The 19,830-nt window shown below is 44.5% G+C and overlaps 1 protein-coding gene across 5 annotated transcripts in view; it reads left to right on the top strand.

The window, feature by feature from the left end:
* Nucleotides 1-19,830, top strand: part of LOC123770042 (microtubule-associated protein futsch) — a 128,509-nt gene that overhangs the window by 4,359 nt on the left and 104,320 nt on the right. For all 5 annotated transcript variants that reach the window (XM_069335849.1, XM_045761771.2, XM_069335702.1 and 2 more), the window contains exons 2-5: nucleotides 5,320-5,518; nucleotides 10,622-10,743; nucleotides 16,829-17,035; nucleotides 19,375-19,528. In XM_069335849.1, coding sequence (XP_069191950.1) covers nucleotides 5,383-5,518; nucleotides 10,622-10,743; nucleotides 16,829-17,035; nucleotides 19,375-19,528 — 619 coding nt within the window. In that variant the 5' untranslated portion in view covers nucleotides 5,320-5,382. The remainder of the gene's footprint in view (nucleotides 1-5,319; nucleotides 5,519-10,621; nucleotides 10,744-16,828; nucleotides 17,036-19,374; nucleotides 19,529-19,830) is intronic.

The following is a 19,830-nucleotide window of genomic DNA, read 5'->3' as shown; positions in this document are numbered from 1 at the left end:
TCTTCATAAAATGCTGAATTAATTAATTAACATTAAAGGTAAATCAGATGGTATATCAGATGTCTAGAGATGAAGTGGAAAAAAAATGACCAAGGAGCTAATTAAGAACAAAGCAGTTGGCCCAGATGGAGTTTCACTATGGGTTCTGAGAGAATGTGCACCTGAGCTCAGCATGCCACTTCAACAGATTTTTTCAGGCATCCCTGTGTACAGGAGTCCTAGCAAACGTGTGGAAAAAGGCTAACATAGTTCCAATCCACTAAAGTGGCAGCAGGAAAGACCCCCTCAATTACAGACTTGTATCATTCACAAGTGTAATAGTCAAAATATGGGAAAAAAACAGCGTTTAATGTAATTAAATGCCATTTTCTGGGTGAGACCCGGAGGCTCCCTGGAGCTTATCTAGGCTGATATACTAATGTCAGACTTTGGCATCAGTCATGTGTAAGGAGTTCTATGGGCCTACAGGGGACCACAAGCCAGAACCTGGCCCCCTCAGAGAGGCAAGGGGAGCAATGGCCTATAGAAACCCCCGTGTGGTTGGAAGCATTCTATGTCTGCCATCGACTGGGTCAGGCATCCAGAAAGGTAAGTGTCCCAAAACAAACCCCTATTCTGGTAAAAATTGCTACCACAAGCCAAACAAGTGGATAGAACTCCCCTAAAACCCCTAAAAGAAACGAGCAAACGATCATGACGTCACACATCAATGCGCCGCTGTCTGCGCAGCTCCCCCCCCCTCCCCAGGAGGGAGAAGGGGGAGTCCTAGACCTACCGCACCGGCTATCCACCATCAGTTCTGAGGCTGGATGTCAAAAAACACACAAAAAATACACTCTATAGTAAATCACTTCTTTTCTTCACCAGGGAGCCGGTCGGCCGAGCGGACAGCACGCGGGACTTGTGATCCTGTGGTCCTGGGTTCGATCCCAGGCGCCGGCGAGAAACAATGGGCAGAGTTTCTTTCACCCTATGCCCCTGTTACCTAGCAGTAAAATAGGTACCTAGGTGTTAGTCAGCTGTCACGGGCTGCTTCCTGGGGGTGGAGGCCTGGTCGAGGACCGGGCCGCGGGGACACTAAAAAGCCCCGAAATCATCTCAAGATAACCTCAAGATAACCACCTTAAAAGTACCGGAGGGAGAGACCGGAGGGAGAGAGGGTTGCTGGGGAGCCTCCGAGTCTCACCCAGAAAATGGCATTTCATTACATTCAAAGCTGGTTTTCTGGGGGGAGCGCCATCGGCTTCCCGGAGTTAATAACCGACAGAGGAAAAAAGAGGGACGTACCTGGGAGGTGGTCACTGCATATTCCCCAACTGGAAATAGGAACAACTAGCTGCAACCGCCAAACCAAGGTGACACAGGCCCAAATGGGCCCGGGAAGACACGAGATATCGAGCAGCCAGGCCCCTGTATGACCGCTAATAGCCCCGTGCCCAAATGTCGGCTAGGACATGCCGCAAAGATGGCAGCAAGAGCAGTGAATCTATGAACTGCCATGGGCACAGGGATAGAACACAGGCTAGCTAGCCGCAATAACATGGCAGACGATCTGGGAGACCCTCACCCGCGAACAGGGAAGAAGGGAAACGGATCAACCCAAAGCGCGTCCTGGACACAGAAACCGTGGCGCGCAAATAACAGGGGAGGGCCACAACCGGACACAAAACACAATGCACCCCCAGCCCGACCAACCAAACACCAACAAATCAAGGACCCCTCCAGAAAGCAGCAGTCCCATTCCGTGCTAGAAAAGAGGGAGACGGCTGCAACTGAACAAACCTATCACCACGACTGAAGGAGCAGAAACCCCCTGCGCCGGAGGAGAAGCAGCTGCTCAGCCGACCTGATCCCTAGAGGCAAATGCCAACAGGAAAAGAGCCGTCGAGAAACGAACCTGAACCGAAGAGAAGAAAGAGCACGCTGTCCAGAGACCAGGATGGCTCAGGCAGCACATGAACAGGCCAGAGGTGAAACAACGCACAAGACAGCTTACAAACGGCGCAGATGTAACACCAAGACTGAAAGCAAGACGAAGCGGCTCTGCCAGCGGCGCATAAAACGAGGCGGCAAGATGACGGCCCCGAACCCTCACCAGAAAAGCCAAGATGACGCCAACAATTGCAGCCACCTAAGAAGGGATAGAAGGAAAAGGAAGGACTGCCAAAATACCCCATACTGCCGCCAAGAAGAAGCACGCAGGTAGGACACCAACAAAAAAGAAACCACCAACCGAAGGTGAGAGACTGGAGGCAGAACCTAACCAGCCCCGTCAAGGTTCATTCGAGCCTAGGAAGAGGCGGAGTCGTGGGAAGATCTCGGGTACAAACCAAACAGAGAAGGTGCAAAGGGTTGCCACCAGACCAGTACCCGAACCAAGGGGTATGAGCAACGAAGACAGACCAATGCTCACAAGTGCACACGCACCATGCGACACAGGCGGAAGGAGCGCCCAAAGGAGCCAAAGAAACACAAGAAGGAAACATTCCAGCAGCAGAGTAGTAAACAAATGGAATGCACGAGGAAGGGAAGTGGTGGAATCTGACCCCACACACAGCTGCAAGTGCAGACATGACAGAGCCCAGGAGATGTCAGAGAAGCGACAGGGGAGAGGACAGGACGAAAGAGCCAAAGCTCAACCCCAGGAAGCAAAACCAGGGGCGGACAACTAAGTGAGGAGATGCAGGAGAGCAAGGTAGAGGCGAGGAGGCGCCCCACACCCATGACACAGCGAAAACCCCGGCGTTCTCCTCATAGCTGCAATCCAGAACACCCCAGGAGCTACGGAGTACGGACCGGAGAAAGGAGAAGAACGAGAGGTGAAGCATCCGAGAAAAAAGGACTGCAAAACACCAGAACTGGTGCACCCCTAAACTAAAGAGATAAGAAATAAGTGTTAGTGAATGAAAAATCTTGGGTAGAAAAGTTGATCTTTCAAAACAGCAGAATGTCAACAAAGATGGCTGCGACTGCAGGGGGAGAACAGTAACCTAGCAAGGGAATGTTTTGCAGGTTTCTTGCAACAAGATGTAATGAAAGTTGGTTTTCTTGGCAGGTTAATGATTATTGAGGACATGCTAAAGAATTATGAAGAAAAGGTTATTAAATTAGAACAAGAAAATGAAGGTCTCAAGATTGGGTTTTGTAATTTAAAAGGAAGTATTTTCCAGCAAGATAAGGAAATTACCAGCTTGACTGATAAGGTAAGGATGCAGGAGGAACACATCAAGGAACTAGTAAAGGATAATGAGGCATGGAAAGTGAACAGTAGGGAATTTGAAGAAATTAACAAGAAAATAGACTCATATGGTGAACAACTCCAAGGGAGCCTGCGGGCTAACATGGAGTTAGGCAAGGAGATGCAATGAGAAACTTCATTGGCAACTCAAATAGAGGAGGCTAATAAAGAACTAGAAAAGTATAAAGAAGAAATAAAAGAGACATATGCACAAGTTGTAAAAGAGAAAGGGACAATCAAGGAAGTGTGTTCAGAAGTCAAAACCAGAAATGACCAACAAGAAGCAGAAATTAGGCAAGCAATTACGGAAGAAATGGTTACCAACAGTAAACTAGTACAAAACACTGCAGATAGAAGTTCATAATAATTTTTGGATGTTTAGAGAAGGAAATTTCATCTAGGGTGGACCAAGCAGCAGAAGAGATGAAAATCAGAGAAAACAGTAGGTTTAGGAGAAGGCTCAAAGGAAAATGTCAATGATTTTAGAAGAATAGGAAAATATGAGAAAGACAAGAACCGCCCCTTAAGAATGACGTTTAATGGAATGAAAACATGATGGAAGTGCTTAGAAATGCCAGGAAATTGCAGAGTGATGAGGTTAGCAAACTTTGGTCAATAAGACAAGACCTCTCAAAGGAAGACAGAGAAAAGCTGAAAATGAACCTCATTGAAGCAACACGTCTAAATGGGGATAGAAATGAAGAAGACAAATTCTTTTTATCAATTGCAAAATAATTGATAAAATCGATATGGAAGATTTCCCGAGACCTGGAACTTCAAGAACAAGAGGTCATAGATATAAACTAACTAAACAAAGATGCCGAAGAAATATAAGAAAACTCACTTTCGCAAAACAGAACGGTAGACGGTTGGAACAAGTTAAGTGAGAAGGTGGTGGAGGCCAAACCATCAGTAGTTTCAAAGCGTTATATGACAAAGAGTGTTGGGTAGATTCAATTTAATGTGAATAAAGGCCATGTTATGGAATGTGAAATAGGAGAACATAGACCTCACACAACCTCTAAATTTTATGAGAAATATCTAAAAAATTCTGTTACAGAAAAAGATCTAGGGGTGGTTCTTGATAGAAAACTATCACATGAGGACCACATAAAGAACATCATGCGATGAGGCTATGTTACACTTTCTAATTTCAGATTTACTTTTAAATACATGGATGCTACTGTTGTATGGTGCCCATATCTTAAAAAGCACATCAACAAACTGGAAAAGGTGCAAAGACATGCAACTAAATAGCTCCCAGAACTGAAGGACAAGAGCTACAAGTAGAGGTTAGAAGCATTAAATATGCCAAAATTAAAAGATAGCAGAAAAAGAGGCAATATGATAATAGTAATGGAATCGATAAAATTGATTGGGAAGAATTCCTGGAGACCTAGGAACTATAAGAACAGGAGATCATAGATTTAAACTAACTAAACAAAGCTGTAGAAGAATTTTAAGAAAATTCACTTCCACAGAGTAGCAGGCAGTTGGAACAAGTTAGGTGAGAAGGTGGTGGAGGCCAAAACTGTCAGTAATTTCAAAGTGTTATATGACACAAGAGTGCTAGGAAGACGGGACACCACGATCGTGCACTTAAGTAATTACACTGTTGGCTACAAGCTTATTCTGTTTCTTATATGATTGGTACCTAATGTTGTTAATGACTAAAGGCTATTCCAACTGATGCATATAACAGGCTCATGAAATAAATGGGCCCCCAGGAGCAGGCTGTAGATGAGCTGAGGTAGGATAACAGCTCTTGCTTGCAGTTTCACTAGGTACATCATTTGACAGCCCTTATGAACCCTAGTCTTTGTGAGTTTACTTGTATACTATGGGACAGTGATACTAGAACTGGTTACATTTGAGTGATTTGTAGAATTGGGATTGTAGTCAGTTGGAGGGGGGAGCTGATCTGGTTGTATGGTGTGATCATTCACTTGTACCATGGTTTTGGTTATGGGATGTGATTGATTGTTGGTGGTAAATCTGAGACTGATCAAAACATATATAATTTTACTTTGAAATTTGAATGAAATGCAATAAAATGTCATTCAAGTTTCTGAACCTTTCAGTGACTGAAGCAACGTGAAGTCGGCAACAAGGAGTCCACCGATCTAGCACTATCAAACACCAAAATGTTGTCCATGTGTGGGCTTCTGTGTCGCATGCTGCGAGGCTGGCGACACAGTGAAGCTGTCATGCTTATGGCTAAGGCACTGTCCCAGCCTCACTCATCACTCTTGGTGCAAGACATTGTTATTTCTGATGCAGGTCTGATTTTTTATTGTTATACAGTACTATATATATAATATATGAAGCAAGATAGCCTGTGCTTTTGTAAATGCTGTTTGAATATAAGACAGTTAGTTGTTTTATTGTATAAATATTAATTAAGCATACACAACATAGGTACTGTAGTAGTATTATATGTATATACTGTATTCTGGATGATGTCATTTTTCACTTGTTCATATTTTTTTAAATATAGTGAGTGATAAGTAATTACGGAACTAAATTGCATGGGAAGTGTGTTGAGATTGTATGTTCATATGGATTTTGCACGGAAGAAAAATGAAACGGATAATTGTTGTAGTAGAGAGTGGAAAAGCTGACTATAGAGATAATGGGTACTGTACAATACATTTAAAGAAAGGGGTGATATAGGCTATTTTCCTGAAAAGGCAACTTTAAATAATATACAGTGTAAGCATCTCTCTTTCTTTGTTTTTTTTTTTTATTAAAGTATTGGAGATGGAGGCAAAAAAAAATAAAAAATTTATGTACTGTACATACAATGTTGATGAATCGGCTTGTGAGGTTGCACAAGTTGCACACATAGGTCCCCTTCCTTTCGGCTGCCTTGGTTACGGATCTTCGCGCTTGCGAGCATCTGGCCTTGGTCTCGTGCTTCTTTTCCCTTCTTGAGTTGTCCTTGGACTAACCTGTGGAGTATGTGTAGGTGTTGAGTGCCAGGCCTTTGTCTGGGGCATTGGCCTCAGCTGCTCGGGTGTTGGTGGCATTGCTAAAACTTTGTGCCAATCCTCCAGGAGGCAGTGTGTCTGTTTTTTGCCTTTCACCTTGCGTGTCGGCAGGCCGTCCTCACTCTCTCTTTTGACTCTGCTTAGGCCCTGGCTCTTAGGTTTTCATCTCCTTTCTGTCCATTGTTGTTTTCAGACGCAATAGTTTCTTGGTTTTTACAGCTGGCTTCTACTACTTTCCATCCTCTTTCTGATTTGTTAGAGGTTCGGGGTGGGGATTCTCACACTTCTAGGAAGGGTCGTGCCAGGGCTCGGGTTTCGGTAGGTTGAGGTGGACCCTTGGTGCCTGCTTCTGAGTCGGTGCCTCCTCCAGAACTGTCTTCATCTGGTCGGCGAGCTGATCGCTCTGCACATAAGTCGGCTTTTCAGACGGGGTGCTAGCTCTTTCCCGGGTTGCCTCGTTATCAGGGCACTCGGGGGGGGGGGGGGGGGGGGCTGGGTCTGTTTGCCCATGCTTGGTCCCGTGATTCTTGGGCGTTTTGGGTCGTATTTTCGGGCCTGTGGTGGCGGTAAGTGGCTCCTCCTCTCAGATGCTTGGGGCTGGTAGGGCAAGCTTCCTCGCCTTCACTCCATTTGGTCATCATGGAGTGGGTGTTCTTGGGCGTAGTCGAAACGACTTCGTCCCTCGCTTGTTTCCGGTTCTAAAATGGGACTGTGCGGATCTTCAATTCATCCTGGACTTGTCCCGTCTAAACCGCTGGATTCCTTGCCCCCTCTTTTGGATGACCACTCTGTCCCAGGTCTAGCTTCTTTTGGAACCGGGCTCTTGGATGGTGTGTCTGGACTTCCGGGATGCGTATTGGCACTTCCCTATTCATCCAGGGTTCTGGGACTGGTTAGGTTTCGTGGTGGGGCAGCGAGCTTACCACCTTCGTTGCCTTCCCTTCAGGCTGAATCTGGTATCTCGCATTTCACTTGTCTTACCCGGGTTGTGGTGGCCCGTCTACATCTGCTAGGTGTTCGAGGTTTGGCCTACATCGACGACTGGCTGGGAGCCCACACAAACCAGTCTGCTTGTCTGCTCATCAGGGGTTTGATTATTTCCCAACTCACCGGGTTTGGGTTCCTGGTGAACTGGAAGAAATCCCATTTGAATCGGACTTGGCTGGGCGTGTGTGTGTCTCCCTCCTGCGATATTGCTCCGGCTGCAGGTATCAGTTCTTGCCCTCGGCTGTTCTTGAGGGGGTCCCGGGTCACTCGGCAGTTGCTTGAGCAGCTGTGTGGTAATTTAAACTTCGCCGCGCTGGTTTACCCACTGGGTTGGGTTTGGCTTCAGGCTACGACATCTGTTGTGACTTCTTCGCGGCTGTCCCTTCTGCCGCTCTCACAACTGCTGGGTTTGTCCCCCGGGGCCTTTGTCGGTTGCTGTGTCACTGGCTTTCTTTTCAGGTTTTTCAGAGTGCAGTGCCTTGGCGCTTCCAGAACCCCTCACTCGATGTGTTCAAGGACGCCTCGTCTCTCGGCTGGGGCTTTGTGACCAGTGCTCACCAACCCAGCCAGGGGAGCTTGGCTCCGTCGTTCCATCAGGCTTTGGCATTCATTCTGGCCCTCGGAGGTGTACCTCTTTGCGTCGGCGTGGTCATGGCATCTTCCAGTGTATGTGGCTCCCCTGGTCAAGGTGGGGGTATTTGTACCTCTTCCCCCCTTTCCAGCTGTTGCTTCAGGTTCTGGCTTGGCTGGAGTCCTATATGGGGAGGGTTCTCCTTCTGGCTCCATGGTGGCTGGCCCAGCCATGGTTTCAGTCGCTGCTTGCTCGGTGTCCAAACCCGGGACGTTTTCTGCAGCTCTGCCTTTTTTCAACAGATCAGGCTGGTGAGGTACCTTGCTGGTTTGATCTACTCCTCCGCTCTTTGCATCTGGTATTTTTGACGCATGTGTATCACCACTTGTATAGTGATCAGGTGGCTTCTCTCATGGTGTCCCACCTCCGGTCTTCTCGGTGACAGTATGAAGTCTCTTGCCCTTCTTGTTGCCACTTCATTTCTCTTTGTACGTTATCTTCTGTTTGTGTTGTCTTGTAATTATTTGCTTGGCTGTTTCAAGACCGACATCTTATGCTGAATACTGTCGCTTCTTATTGTGAGGCGCTAGTGGATCTGCTCCAGCTTGCATTCAGGGTGGACGTTACTTCTGCTTCATTCCACAAGCTCTCTCGTGTGTTTTTTCACCTCTAGTTTGCTCATGCACTGCCCAAGTTTTGTTGGTCTTTGGACCGGGTGCTCGCATTTCTCTCTTCTCGGTCCAGGATTGTTTCTCGAGGCTTTGTTTTTGTTGGCTTTGGCCTCTTGGGGTCGGGTGACAGAGCTTCATGTTCTTCTCTGTTGCAGGGGTTTCTACTCTTTTGGTTTTGGGGGTCGTTTTTTTTGGTTGCAGCCTTCTCCTCCTTTTCTGGTGAAGAATTAAGACGACTGGTTTCCGGAGGGGTCCGTGGGTTGTTGATGTTGGTTGGTTTAGCCGAGGGTGCATCATGTTTTGTGTCTGGTGTGGCTTTATGTTGATACCTGTGCGCTACTGGTTCAGCGCAAGTAAATGTGCTCTTGGTAGACCCAGTTTCCCTGGTTCCCTGTTCCAGGGGTCGTATCTCTCAGGTTGTCCACAGGGTTATCAAGTCTAATCAGTCTGCAGTCTACCCATGTGCCCATGATGTGAGGGGCATGATGTGATGTGAGGATACTCCCCTAGTTGTACTTGCGGGGGTTGAGCTCTGGCTCTTTGGTCTCGTCTCTAAACTGTCAATCAACTGGTGTACAGATTCTTGAGCCTACTGAGCTCTATCATATCTACATTTGAAACTGTGTATGGAGTCTGCCTCCACCACATTACTGTCTAATGCATTCCATCTGTTAACTACTCTAACACTGAAAAAGTTCTTCCTACATACACCCACATAGTTCCATCCATGTGGCTCATTTGGGTACTCAGTTTCCACCTGTGTCCCCTTGTTCGCATACCACCAGTGTTAAACAGTTTATCTTTATCTACCCTGTCAGTTCCTCTGAGAATTTTGTAGGTAGTGATCATGTCTTCCTGAGCTCTCCTGTCTTCCAGTGATGTGAGGTGCATTTCATGCAGCCTTTCCTTATAACTCATGCCTCTTAGTTCTGGGACTAGCCTAGTGGCATACTGTACCTCTGAACTTTTTCCAGCTTCGTCTTGTGCCTGGCCCCATACTCCAGGATTGGTCTTAGGTATGTGGTATACAAAGTTCTGAAGGATTCCTTACACAGGTTCCTGAAGGCAGTCCTGGTGTTAGCCAGCCTTGCATATGCCGCTGCTGTTATTCTTTTGATTTGGGCTTCAGGAGACAGGTTTGGGATTATATCAACTCCTAGATCTTTCTCTCTCCGTTTCATGAAGGACTTCATCTTCCATTCGGTATCCTGTGTCTGGCCTCCTGTTTCCACCACCTAGTTGCATTACCTTACATGTATGCAGTATGAAGTATGCAGCTCTTGCTGCTGTCTTTTGTAACATGTCCTTGGTCAATATTTGGGAGCGGGGGTTTTGGAAATCGAACAGGGTCCTGGCTGCCAGATATCTCGTCGACGTTCCGGGCCCTCTGCGGCCTTGTGTTGCCTTGGGATGTCTGTCGCGGCCAGTTGTCGCATCTTCATCGTGAAACTTGCGGTGCTGCCGCCTCCCTGGTAAGTCCCTGTTTTTACTTATCTTTGGGTAGATAAGCCCCATCAGCTTCAGGAAGCTGATGGGGCTCCCCCAAAAAACAGCGTTGAATGTAATGAAACGCCATTTTCTGGGCGAGCCTTGACAACCTCCCCTTCCCCCGTCTGGTCGGCGGTTTTCATCATTCTCCTAACTGAGGGTAATATGGCCGGCTCAAATGAGTGGGGTCCCCTTCTCCCATCGGGGGAGGTGGGGGTGCTAATGAGCGGGCATGCTAGTTGGATGACGTGTTGCTTGTTTCATCGTTTTCTTTTGGGGTGGGGGGAATCTTTGGCTCTTTTCGAACGTAGGTTGCAATTTTAACCAGTTAGAGGTTTGTAATTGTTTGCCTACCTTTCTGGTGGTATCCCCGGTCGATGGCAGATATGATAAACTCTGAATATAGAGAGCTCATATGGCCATTGCTCCCTTCGCCTCTCTGAGAGGGCCAGGTTCTGGCTCGTGGTCCATGATAGGCACACGAACTCCAAGGACTGATGGCACCAAACTAATATGCCACATGTCAGTTTGATAGCTTCAGGGAGCCTCCGGGGCTTGCCCAGAAAATGGTGTTTCATTACATTCAACCCTGGTTCTATTTGATGAAACATTTATGTTAGAAAATGCTTGTCATTGTGAATTTGACTATTATGACAATTGATTCCTTGTTGAGCAGGCGGGGTAACAGTGAACGAGCCATGTGGGAGCTCCCCATTTTGTCAGAACAGCAATGAAGGCACCTTGGGACAGCAGCTATGGCGTGACAACAATAAACAGGCAGTCATAATCTCCCCTAAGGTTGGTGTGTTGGTATATTTTATCCAGCCGACTAATTTATATTTTTGTTTGGTTTACGCTTTTGGATTTATCTACCTCATGATATAAATACTTTAGTGGCAGGTGTAGTGAAGGGTAACTGTATTTTGTGCACCAAATCATAAAGTTTTGGCATGCCATGAAATTGATAGTGTTAAGTGTGCTGTTTGATGTTCTTTTGTTAGACTGCAGCTTACTACTGAGTCTGTGTGTATTGTTCATGCCACAGTAATGTCCCCATGTTCTCCCTTTTACAGTTTTTTTCATTCTGTAACATTTATTAGAGGTTTTCACTTAATATTTATTTCTTAAAGGTGAAGAAAGTCAAGTGCTGTACATAGTACAGTATTTGAATTCCTCTTTACAAACATGCTTATAGTTTTATTTCATTATTGATTTTTATTAAGTTAAATAAAGTGGAGAAACCTAGCTAGGGCACCAGATTTAGTTATAATTGTTGACCTTGATAGATTATGTTCTACATGGATCATTAGCAGAGGTGTCAGGTTGTCAGTATATGTTTTGCTAATTGGTTTTGATAATTCTAAAACTCATTTCCTTTGATTCATTTCTAAAAAATACCAAACCTTTATTTTATTTCTGCTAATGCTTTGCATGAGTATACAAAGTGGCCAAATTAATAGGAACCATATTGGGTGGGAAAACATATAGGCTGAAAATGGTATACAGTACATAGTTTGTGGCTATCTTGTGTAGCTTCCAGGGATCAACAGCCCCACTGCCCGGTCTCTGACCAGACCTCCTGGTTGATCGTCTAGTCAACCAGGTTGTTGGATGCGGCTGGTTGCAGCCTGACGTATGAATCACAGCCTGGTTGATAAAGTATTCTTGGTATTGTTTGTCGTGTTCTCTTTTGAACACTGTGAGAGGCTGGTCAGTTATGCTCCATACGTGTAGCGGGAGTGTGTTGAAAAGTCTTGGGCCTTCAGGTTGATAGAGTTCTCCCTCAGCGTACCTATTGTACCTCTTCTTTTCAACGGGGGTATTTTGCGCATCCTACCATGCCTACTGGTCTCGTGTGATGTTATTTCTGTGTTCAGGTTTGGAACCAGTCGCTCCAATATCTTCCATGTGCATGTGTAGATTATTATGTAACGCTTGCCTGCGCTCTAGAGAATACAGTTTTTGAACTTTTAATTGGTCCCAGTAATTAAGATGACTTATAGTGGATTCTACCGGTGAAGGATTTTTGCATGGTCTCTAGGTCAGCAATTTCTCCGGCTCTGAATGGGGCTGTTAGAGTGCAACAATATAAAGCCCTAGAGAGCACTAGTGTCTTGAAAAGTATCATCATTGGTATGGCATCCCTTGTTTGGAAGGTCCTTATTATCCAACCTGTCATTTTTCTGGCAGTTGTGACAGATACTTCATGGTGTTCTGTAAAGCTAAGGTCTTCTAACAACGATTACTCCTAGATCCTTTACATTGCTTTTCTGAGGGGAGCCCCTACAGCTCCCTGAAGCTTATCGGGCTAATGTATGTTACATTAGACCGGGACATTAGCTATGGAGTTCAGACCTACCAGGGACCAGCGCCAGAATCTAGCCCCGTCAGAGAGGTTTCAGGTAGCAATGACCCTGGAGTGATTTCCTTATCTGCCATCGACCGGAGTTAGACACCCAGAAAGGTAGGCATAACAAAACAAACCCCACATGATAAGAAACTAACAACAAAAAATCGAACAGAGAGGTAGAAATCCCTACAATCCCAAGGAAACAAGCAAACAAACGTAACACACACTCCTGCCGTGCCGCTTGTCTGCGCTGCCCTCCCCTCCTGGAGGGGGGGGGTCCCCGGACCTCACTGTGTCGGCTGCAAAGCATTCCAGTTCGTAAGCTAATGTCAACCGGGACAGGCGCTTCTCTGGCCTCAGTTTCCTAGGTGGTGTTTGCCTTCATGGCACTCCTCACTGCTGTGTTTTTGTGTTGTGCGGTAGCCAGGTATTCCTCATCAGTGCTGGAGCTGCATGCGCTTTAGGGGCTTCCTTCCCTAAGCGTCCTGAAAGTACTGCCCCTGCGTGACTAACCTGTCCTCTGAAAAATAACGTCGCTTTTGGCCGTTTGCCCGTATGGCCGAAAGTAGACGTAATTTGAAAATGAAAAAAAAAATGAAAATTGGGATTTTTTTTTCAACAACAGTAAGTTAAGGGTCCTGTGATAGGTTAGGTGGGCAGGAAATTCTCATAAAGTTTCAAAACGTTATGAAAAACGTTAGTTGAAAGTTTCCTCTCCTAAGCGTTCCGAGTAAGCCGGACAACTCAAACAGAAAATGGAACAGTACGTCACTTTTGTGAGTCGATTTCATTTCAAATTACATCCAAATTTGGCCATAGCGTGCATATGAGCGAAAAGTGACATTATTTTTAAGAGGAACGGGTTGGCATGACAGGGTTATCTTCTCTGGGGCGTTCGGGAACTATTCACGTAGAGGTTCTTGCTGCTCAGCTTTTGCCTCACCCTTGGGGCCAGCTAGGGCTTGGGGCCCTTGTTTGGCCTTGGGTAGGGACTTGTTTTGTGCTGGTTAGAGCGTCAAAGTGTTGCACGACTTGCCACCTATGCGGTGACCGGTTCCTGTTTCCTCTGGGGATGGTGTACTTTTGCGAGGTTTTTCTTTTGTTTTATTTTCATTTGCCTGGTGGGGGTTTGCCTAGTGTGGCTATAGTTCCACTGATAATGTTTGGTGGCCCTATGCTAGGTCCCCTGTGCTTGTACACATTGCAGGGGTTTTCAGTGTTGCATCTACCCCTTGTTAGCTTTCTTGAGGTTATCTTGAGATGATTTCGGGGCTTAGCGTCCCCGCGGCCCAGTCCTCGACCAGGCCTCCTCCTTGTTACACACCCCCAGGAAGCAGCCTGTAGCAGCTGTCTAACTCCCAAGTACCTATTTACTGCTAGGTAACAGGGGCATCAGGGTGAAAGAAACTCTGCCCATTTGTTTCCACCTCCACCGGGGATCGAACCCGGAACCTCAGGACTATGAATCTGAAGCGCTGTCCACTCAGCTGTCAGGCGCCCCTGACATTGCCTGGGCTTCCCATAGCAGTCAGACTACGGGCCCCTGAAAAACCCTGTCAGGGCTCTGTGGACCATTAGGATGTGTCTTCCGGGTTCCATCCCGTCTTGTACGGGTTCGATGGTTGCTGTGCCCTTGTCTCAGGGTGACAGTCGCCACTTTTACCTGTCATGTTGCCTGTTGGGTCCCTGACATGTTGACCCAGAGTCTTGCGAGTTCTATTCTCTGCTTGTTCTCCAGTACTCTCCTGATGTCCTTACTGTTCGGAGTACAGGCGGTATTTGCGTTACAAGCTCAGTTTAGGTTGCTGCAACGTGCTAGGTTGGCTAGGGCTGCAAGGATGAGCAGCGTGGCAGGAGTGTGTTACGTTTGCTTGTTTCCTTGGGATTGTAGAGAGTTCTACCTCTGTTTTTTGTTGTTAGTTTCTTACCATGTGGGGTTTGTTTTGTTATGCCTACCTTTCTGGGTGCCTAACCCCGGTCGATGGCAGATAAGGAAAACCCCCAATCACAAAGGGGTTTTCCAGGGCCATTGCTCCCTGAAACCTCTCTGAAGGGGCCAGGTTCTGGTGCTGGTCCCTGGTAGGTCTGAACTCCATAGCTAATGTCCTGGTCTAATATAACATACATTAGCCTGATAAGCTCCAGGTAATCTCCAGGGCTCACCCAGAAAAATGGCGTTTCATTACATTCAACGCTAGTTTTTTTGTTCTGTAGTGTCATTTGATTCCGTTTTTATACATGGTTTCCATTTTTAAATTTAAATTTTTTCCATAGCGCAGGAGCTATAACTTATTTTCATTGAACATCATATTAACATCTTTGGCTCATTGACAGATCCGATTTATATCCAATTGGAGGTTTGCCGTGTCCTCTATATTGTCTATTTGCATGAAAATCCTAGTGTCATCTGCAGATGATGATACAGTGCTGTAGTTTGTATCCTTGTCTATGTCTGATATTAGGATGAGAAAAATTACCAGAGCAAGTATAGTACCTTGGGGAACTGAGCTTTTTACATTAGATGATCCAGATTTTACTGTGTTGACTATTACACTCTGCGTTCGGATCGCTAGTAAGTTGAAGATCCATCTCCCTACTTTGCCAGAAATAACTTTTGCATGCATTTTGTGGACAATAACACCATGGTTACATTTGTCGAAAGCTTTTGCAAAGTCTGTGTATATTACATCTGCATTTTGCTTGTCTTCCATGGCAGCTAAGGCCATGTCATAGTGATCAAGCAACTGAGAGGGGCAGGAGCGCCCTATTCTGAATCCGTTTTATCCAGGGTAATGTGGATGTTGTGATTCCATATGATATGTAATATTACTTCTTAGCACTCTTTCAAAGATTTTTATGATGTGTGAGGTTAGTGCTATTGGTCTATAATTTTTTACCTCTGCTTTACTATCTCCTTTGTGAAGTGGCGTGATCTCCCCTGTTTTAAGTATGGCAGGGATGACACTAGTATCTAGCCCTCAAAAGATGTTTATGGCCTGTGATAGTGGTGTTTTGCACTTCTTGATGAATATAGAATTCTACAAGTCTGGGCCTGGTGCAGAGTACTTGGGCATGCTGTCTATGGCTACTTCAAAGTCCAGTGAGGTTAGGGTGACATCTGATATGTGGTTCGATGTTGGTATCGCATTCATGAAGATTTCATTTGGATCATTGATCTTCAATATAGTCAGGGGTTCACTGAAAACAGAATTGTACCGAAGTTTCAGTATTTCACGCATTTCTTTGTTGTCATCTGTAAAAATTAGTCTGAGAGCAATAGTACACCAAGAACTTCAAAAAATCTTGTAGATCTGAGGCAAAGTTAAATTGACACCAGTAATTTCATCTATCATCATACTATCATGCAAGTGGAGCCAGACATCTATGGTTCATGCATTAAAATCAGCAGACTTCTAGATGTTACTACTGCTCGGCTTAGACTTGGTTACAAGTATTGTATCTCTGGGAATTCTCATTACCTGCTGATGTAGACCTGACCAAATGTAAACTATGTCAACAAAATTATTCGCACACCCTCCGTCACTGTGATGGAGTGCAAAAAGATATGTGAATTCAGAGACAATTCTATAACCAATATTCCAGAGATGTGTAAATATTTCATTCAAAATGATCTGCTTCCAGAAATTTTAGCCAAATATCCTCAGTTTGCTAACTGTAGGTAGTAACTAAATGATTGTAACCTATCCACCGCTGCCCACTGGATGGGGGGTGGTGTGCAGGACAAACATATTAATTGTGACACTTGCTCTCCACATGTCAGTTGCTTAATTTAGAAACTGTCTTGAGGTCAATCTCGAACCCATTGATGATGTGACGATGTGTATTGAATTTTGTAACTAGCTCATAAAGATTGTAACTTTTTTAACTAAATGAATTGTGGGGTTCAGTCCCTGAGCTTATTATGTGCCTCTGTAACCCTTTCCACCACTGCCCACAAGATGGGTATGAGGTGCATAATAAGTGAACTAAACTAAAAACTAAACTAACCTGGTGGCTCCCTGACTTGCTCTCTCTCTACCAGGTTCATCAGTTGGGTTTCCATAAGCTCTAAACTGTGGGTTGGAGCAAGCATGAGTCAAGGCTCCAGGCTGCCTGAAGGTGGGCATTGGTACTAATGGGTTGCCACTTATTAGTGATTTGCTCATTCTCCTGAATAAATTTACTGGGTCGTTTGGCTGTTTCTGTGATTCATTTTCTATGCAGTTGTCTGTAAAGCTTCAAACTTGCTATTCCTTCTCTGGTGGAATGACGATAATAGTTCTTTCTCTGGTGGGATGACGATAATAGTTCCTTCTCCCTGTGCACCTCTGTTAAGTAAGCCAGGTTCTGGCTCTGGTACCCGGATGGCCAAAGAGGACTCCTGTGACTGATGTGACATAATAGTGGGGAGCCATCTCAGCAAGATAGCTGTAGGGAGCCACCAGGGCTCAACCAGAAAGAGGCATTTAATTACATTCAACGCTGGTTTTATTAACAATTTAGACTAGTAATACTTATCTCGTATATTTGCAGCAATGTGTAGACCTACAGCGGTGGACCCTCTTCCTCACCTCTTCTGACAACCCTAGCAGCCCTTCATGCAAATATCAATTACAGGCAGCCAATGAAAATGGGACCTATAGCACTGAACACTCAGATGCCTCGGGAACAATCACAGTTCTTCTTGAAGCTACTTACAGAGATAGAGATGATGAGCCTCCTGTTGATTATCATGTTATGGTAAAAGCAGTTCTGTGTGTGCAGTATGCATTTTTTATTCGCAGTAGATTATTATTATTATTATTCTTTCTTAATTTGCATTTGCTTTTTTTTCACTTGAACTTTTGTATGTATAGTGTATATATATTGTAGTTAACCCTCTAACTGCGCAACGCGCCTGCAGGCCCACGTCTGGGGTGTGTTATGTGTCTCCAGGTATTTGTATTTTTCACGTTATATTCAAAACTTTCCCCAGCTACATGGGGTTCACATCAGCTTCCTCAGGGCTCTTGTAAACAGACGCCATCTTTAAAAAAATTCATGGTCCACATTCCTGGGTGTGCGAGCCTCAGTAGTGAGTGAGCAACCAAGGCCGGCGCATGCAGCATGAGCTCACAGCACTGCTGTTCAGCTTGTGACCACAGCATTGCCTAATAATGTCAAAATATATATATAACTTGTTTTATTTAGCCATGATAGTATTATAGAAGAGCCTGAGTGTGATAATGACTGGGTACAATGTTCAAATATTAGTGATTCAATGCTGTTCACGATGTTCACAGCGCTAGCCACAGCACCACAGCATTATTTTGTCCATCTAGGAATCTTCAAACAACTTCTTAGGTTCCTTTACAAAATAAACTTGTGGTCAGTTATGTATTTACAGGATTTAGTGACCAATATTGTGATAACAGCAGGATTGTGGTGATAATAAGCACTGTGCGTAGCATTGTGGGAGGAGTAATTGTGGTGAGGGAGCAAGGGAGAGAATCGAGGTAGCCTCACTGTGTGGCAGCTACTTTTGTTTTGCTCATCATACTAGCTTAGTGGTTTGCTATGGTGAACACATTTGTACATGGGTATATACAATGTGTGTATATAGTGTAGTAACAGCAACAGTAGTATGTTGGGAAGAGTTATTTTGGTGAGGGAGGTGACGTAATCGTAGCGTCATCTGCTGGCTGCTGTGTGATTTCCCATGCAGTGTATGGTGGCCACTGTAAAGTTTGGACACAATACTGGCTTACTTGCATAGTTCTGGTGAATAAAACATGTAGATAGGTATACATAACATGTGTAAATAGTGCAATACAAACAATTAACAGTATGGTGGGAGGAGCAATGTTGGCGAGTAAGATGTTGGAGGAGTGAGGGAGAGACTGGATGTTGGAGGAGTGAGGGTGTGGCAGTTGACACTTGTGGAGTTCTGAGTGTGTTAATGGTGAATGTATATAGTGTGTGATAGTGTGTTAATAGACTGTATATATACATAGATTAGCATAATACAATGGAAATATGTGCCGGATATGTGTACACGTGTCATGCACGTAACACAGTGTCTTCGGACAGTACGAATGTTCTACTGCCATAATATAGTGTACGTGTTCATTATACATAGGATTGTCACGTAGAAGCATATAAAATGTATTTGGAACTGTGCGCAGAAAATGAACTATAATATATTCGCGGCAACTCGCGCATCCTGCCCCAAGCGCCCTACCCGGCCCCGGGGCATATGCCACAGGCGACCACAGAATGACGACGTCACGCACGAACTTACGGACCCCATAGCAGCTAAAGTACTTAAAATATCGACCTATTGTTACTATACCCTTACTCAGGAAGGGTTTTTGACACTTTAAAAACAGAAAAAAAATTTCCAGATATTTTATTTCCTGCGCACTGGGGGGTATCATATTTGGAGGCCGCGCAGTTAAAGGGTTAAAGAACTGTTAGTCTTAGAAAATAAGATTTATTTTAGTTTTAATAGATGCCCTAATCCATGTTTCATAGGAATTGATTTAAGAAATTGTAGAAACAGAGGCAGTATTAATTCTTTAAAAGAATCTGACTGAAATATGAGCACCCTTTACAGAAATAGGAATTTTAAATTGGCTAAGTAGCATAATGTTGATAGGAATTGTGAACACAGAAAAGTGACATGATTGAGAAATGTGAAGATTTATGTTAATATAGATGAAGGTTACAGAGATATCAATTAAATGGATCACACATATGAGAGAAATTGTGTTATAAAGAAACTCCATCGAGAGAAGACTTGATTTTTCTACACTGTTGTCAGCTCTTTATTTTTATTCTCATGAGCCAAAGACTGTGTTAGCCTAGGAGTCTACTGAAGGGTATAACTACTATAGCTGCATTCATAGGAGAACTCTGATTTACAAATGTCAGTTCAGTTCTCACTTAAGTGGCATGTCTAATGCATATCCCATGTGTTCTTCTGCCATCTCTTATGCATCACATTTATTGATTTTCTGTATTACTATATCCTTTATTTATTAATTGCTTTTGTATAAATTCTAAGTTTACTGCATATCACTCTTGGGTTCTGTTTGCAGGTGGAACATCTGTCCCAGCCTTATGCTTGGAAAGCTCGGGATGTATTTGGAGTGATTGTGACGACTACACCACCCCAGTTACTCGCCATGATCCAAGCTTTCTTCAATAATGCTCTTCTTATTGATGATGATTTTCTTATTAAAAAGATAATCAGTAAGTCAATACAACTAATAATATTAATCTGTTATTTTGATTGGGGCAAGCCTGTAAACTGCTTGTGTCCTTGTTAAGCTTTATTTCAAGTTTTCCATTTCCTCTTCATAAATGTTGCAATTGTAGACTCCAAAGTTAACTACTGTCTATGTAGGTTTACAAGCTCTTTGGCAACTATGTATGGCAATTTTACTTTGGTTCAATTAACATATGTAGATTATTTATAGGCAATTAGCTTTGGTTCCCCTAAGATTATGGCATTGACATAATAGGGCCATATTGGATATGCCATGAACCCATGA

The sequence above is a fragment of the Procambarus clarkii genome, chromosome 1 (genome assembly GCF_040958095.1).
Source record: "Procambarus clarkii isolate CNS0578487 chromosome 1, FALCON_Pclarkii_2.0, whole genome shotgun sequence".
In the NCBI taxonomy this organism is placed as follows: domain Eukaryota; kingdom Metazoa; phylum Arthropoda; class Malacostraca; order Decapoda; family Cambaridae; genus Procambarus; species Procambarus clarkii.
The sequence above is the reverse complement of the archived record's forward strand: the minus strand, read 5'-3'. Positions and strand labels throughout refer to the sequence as shown.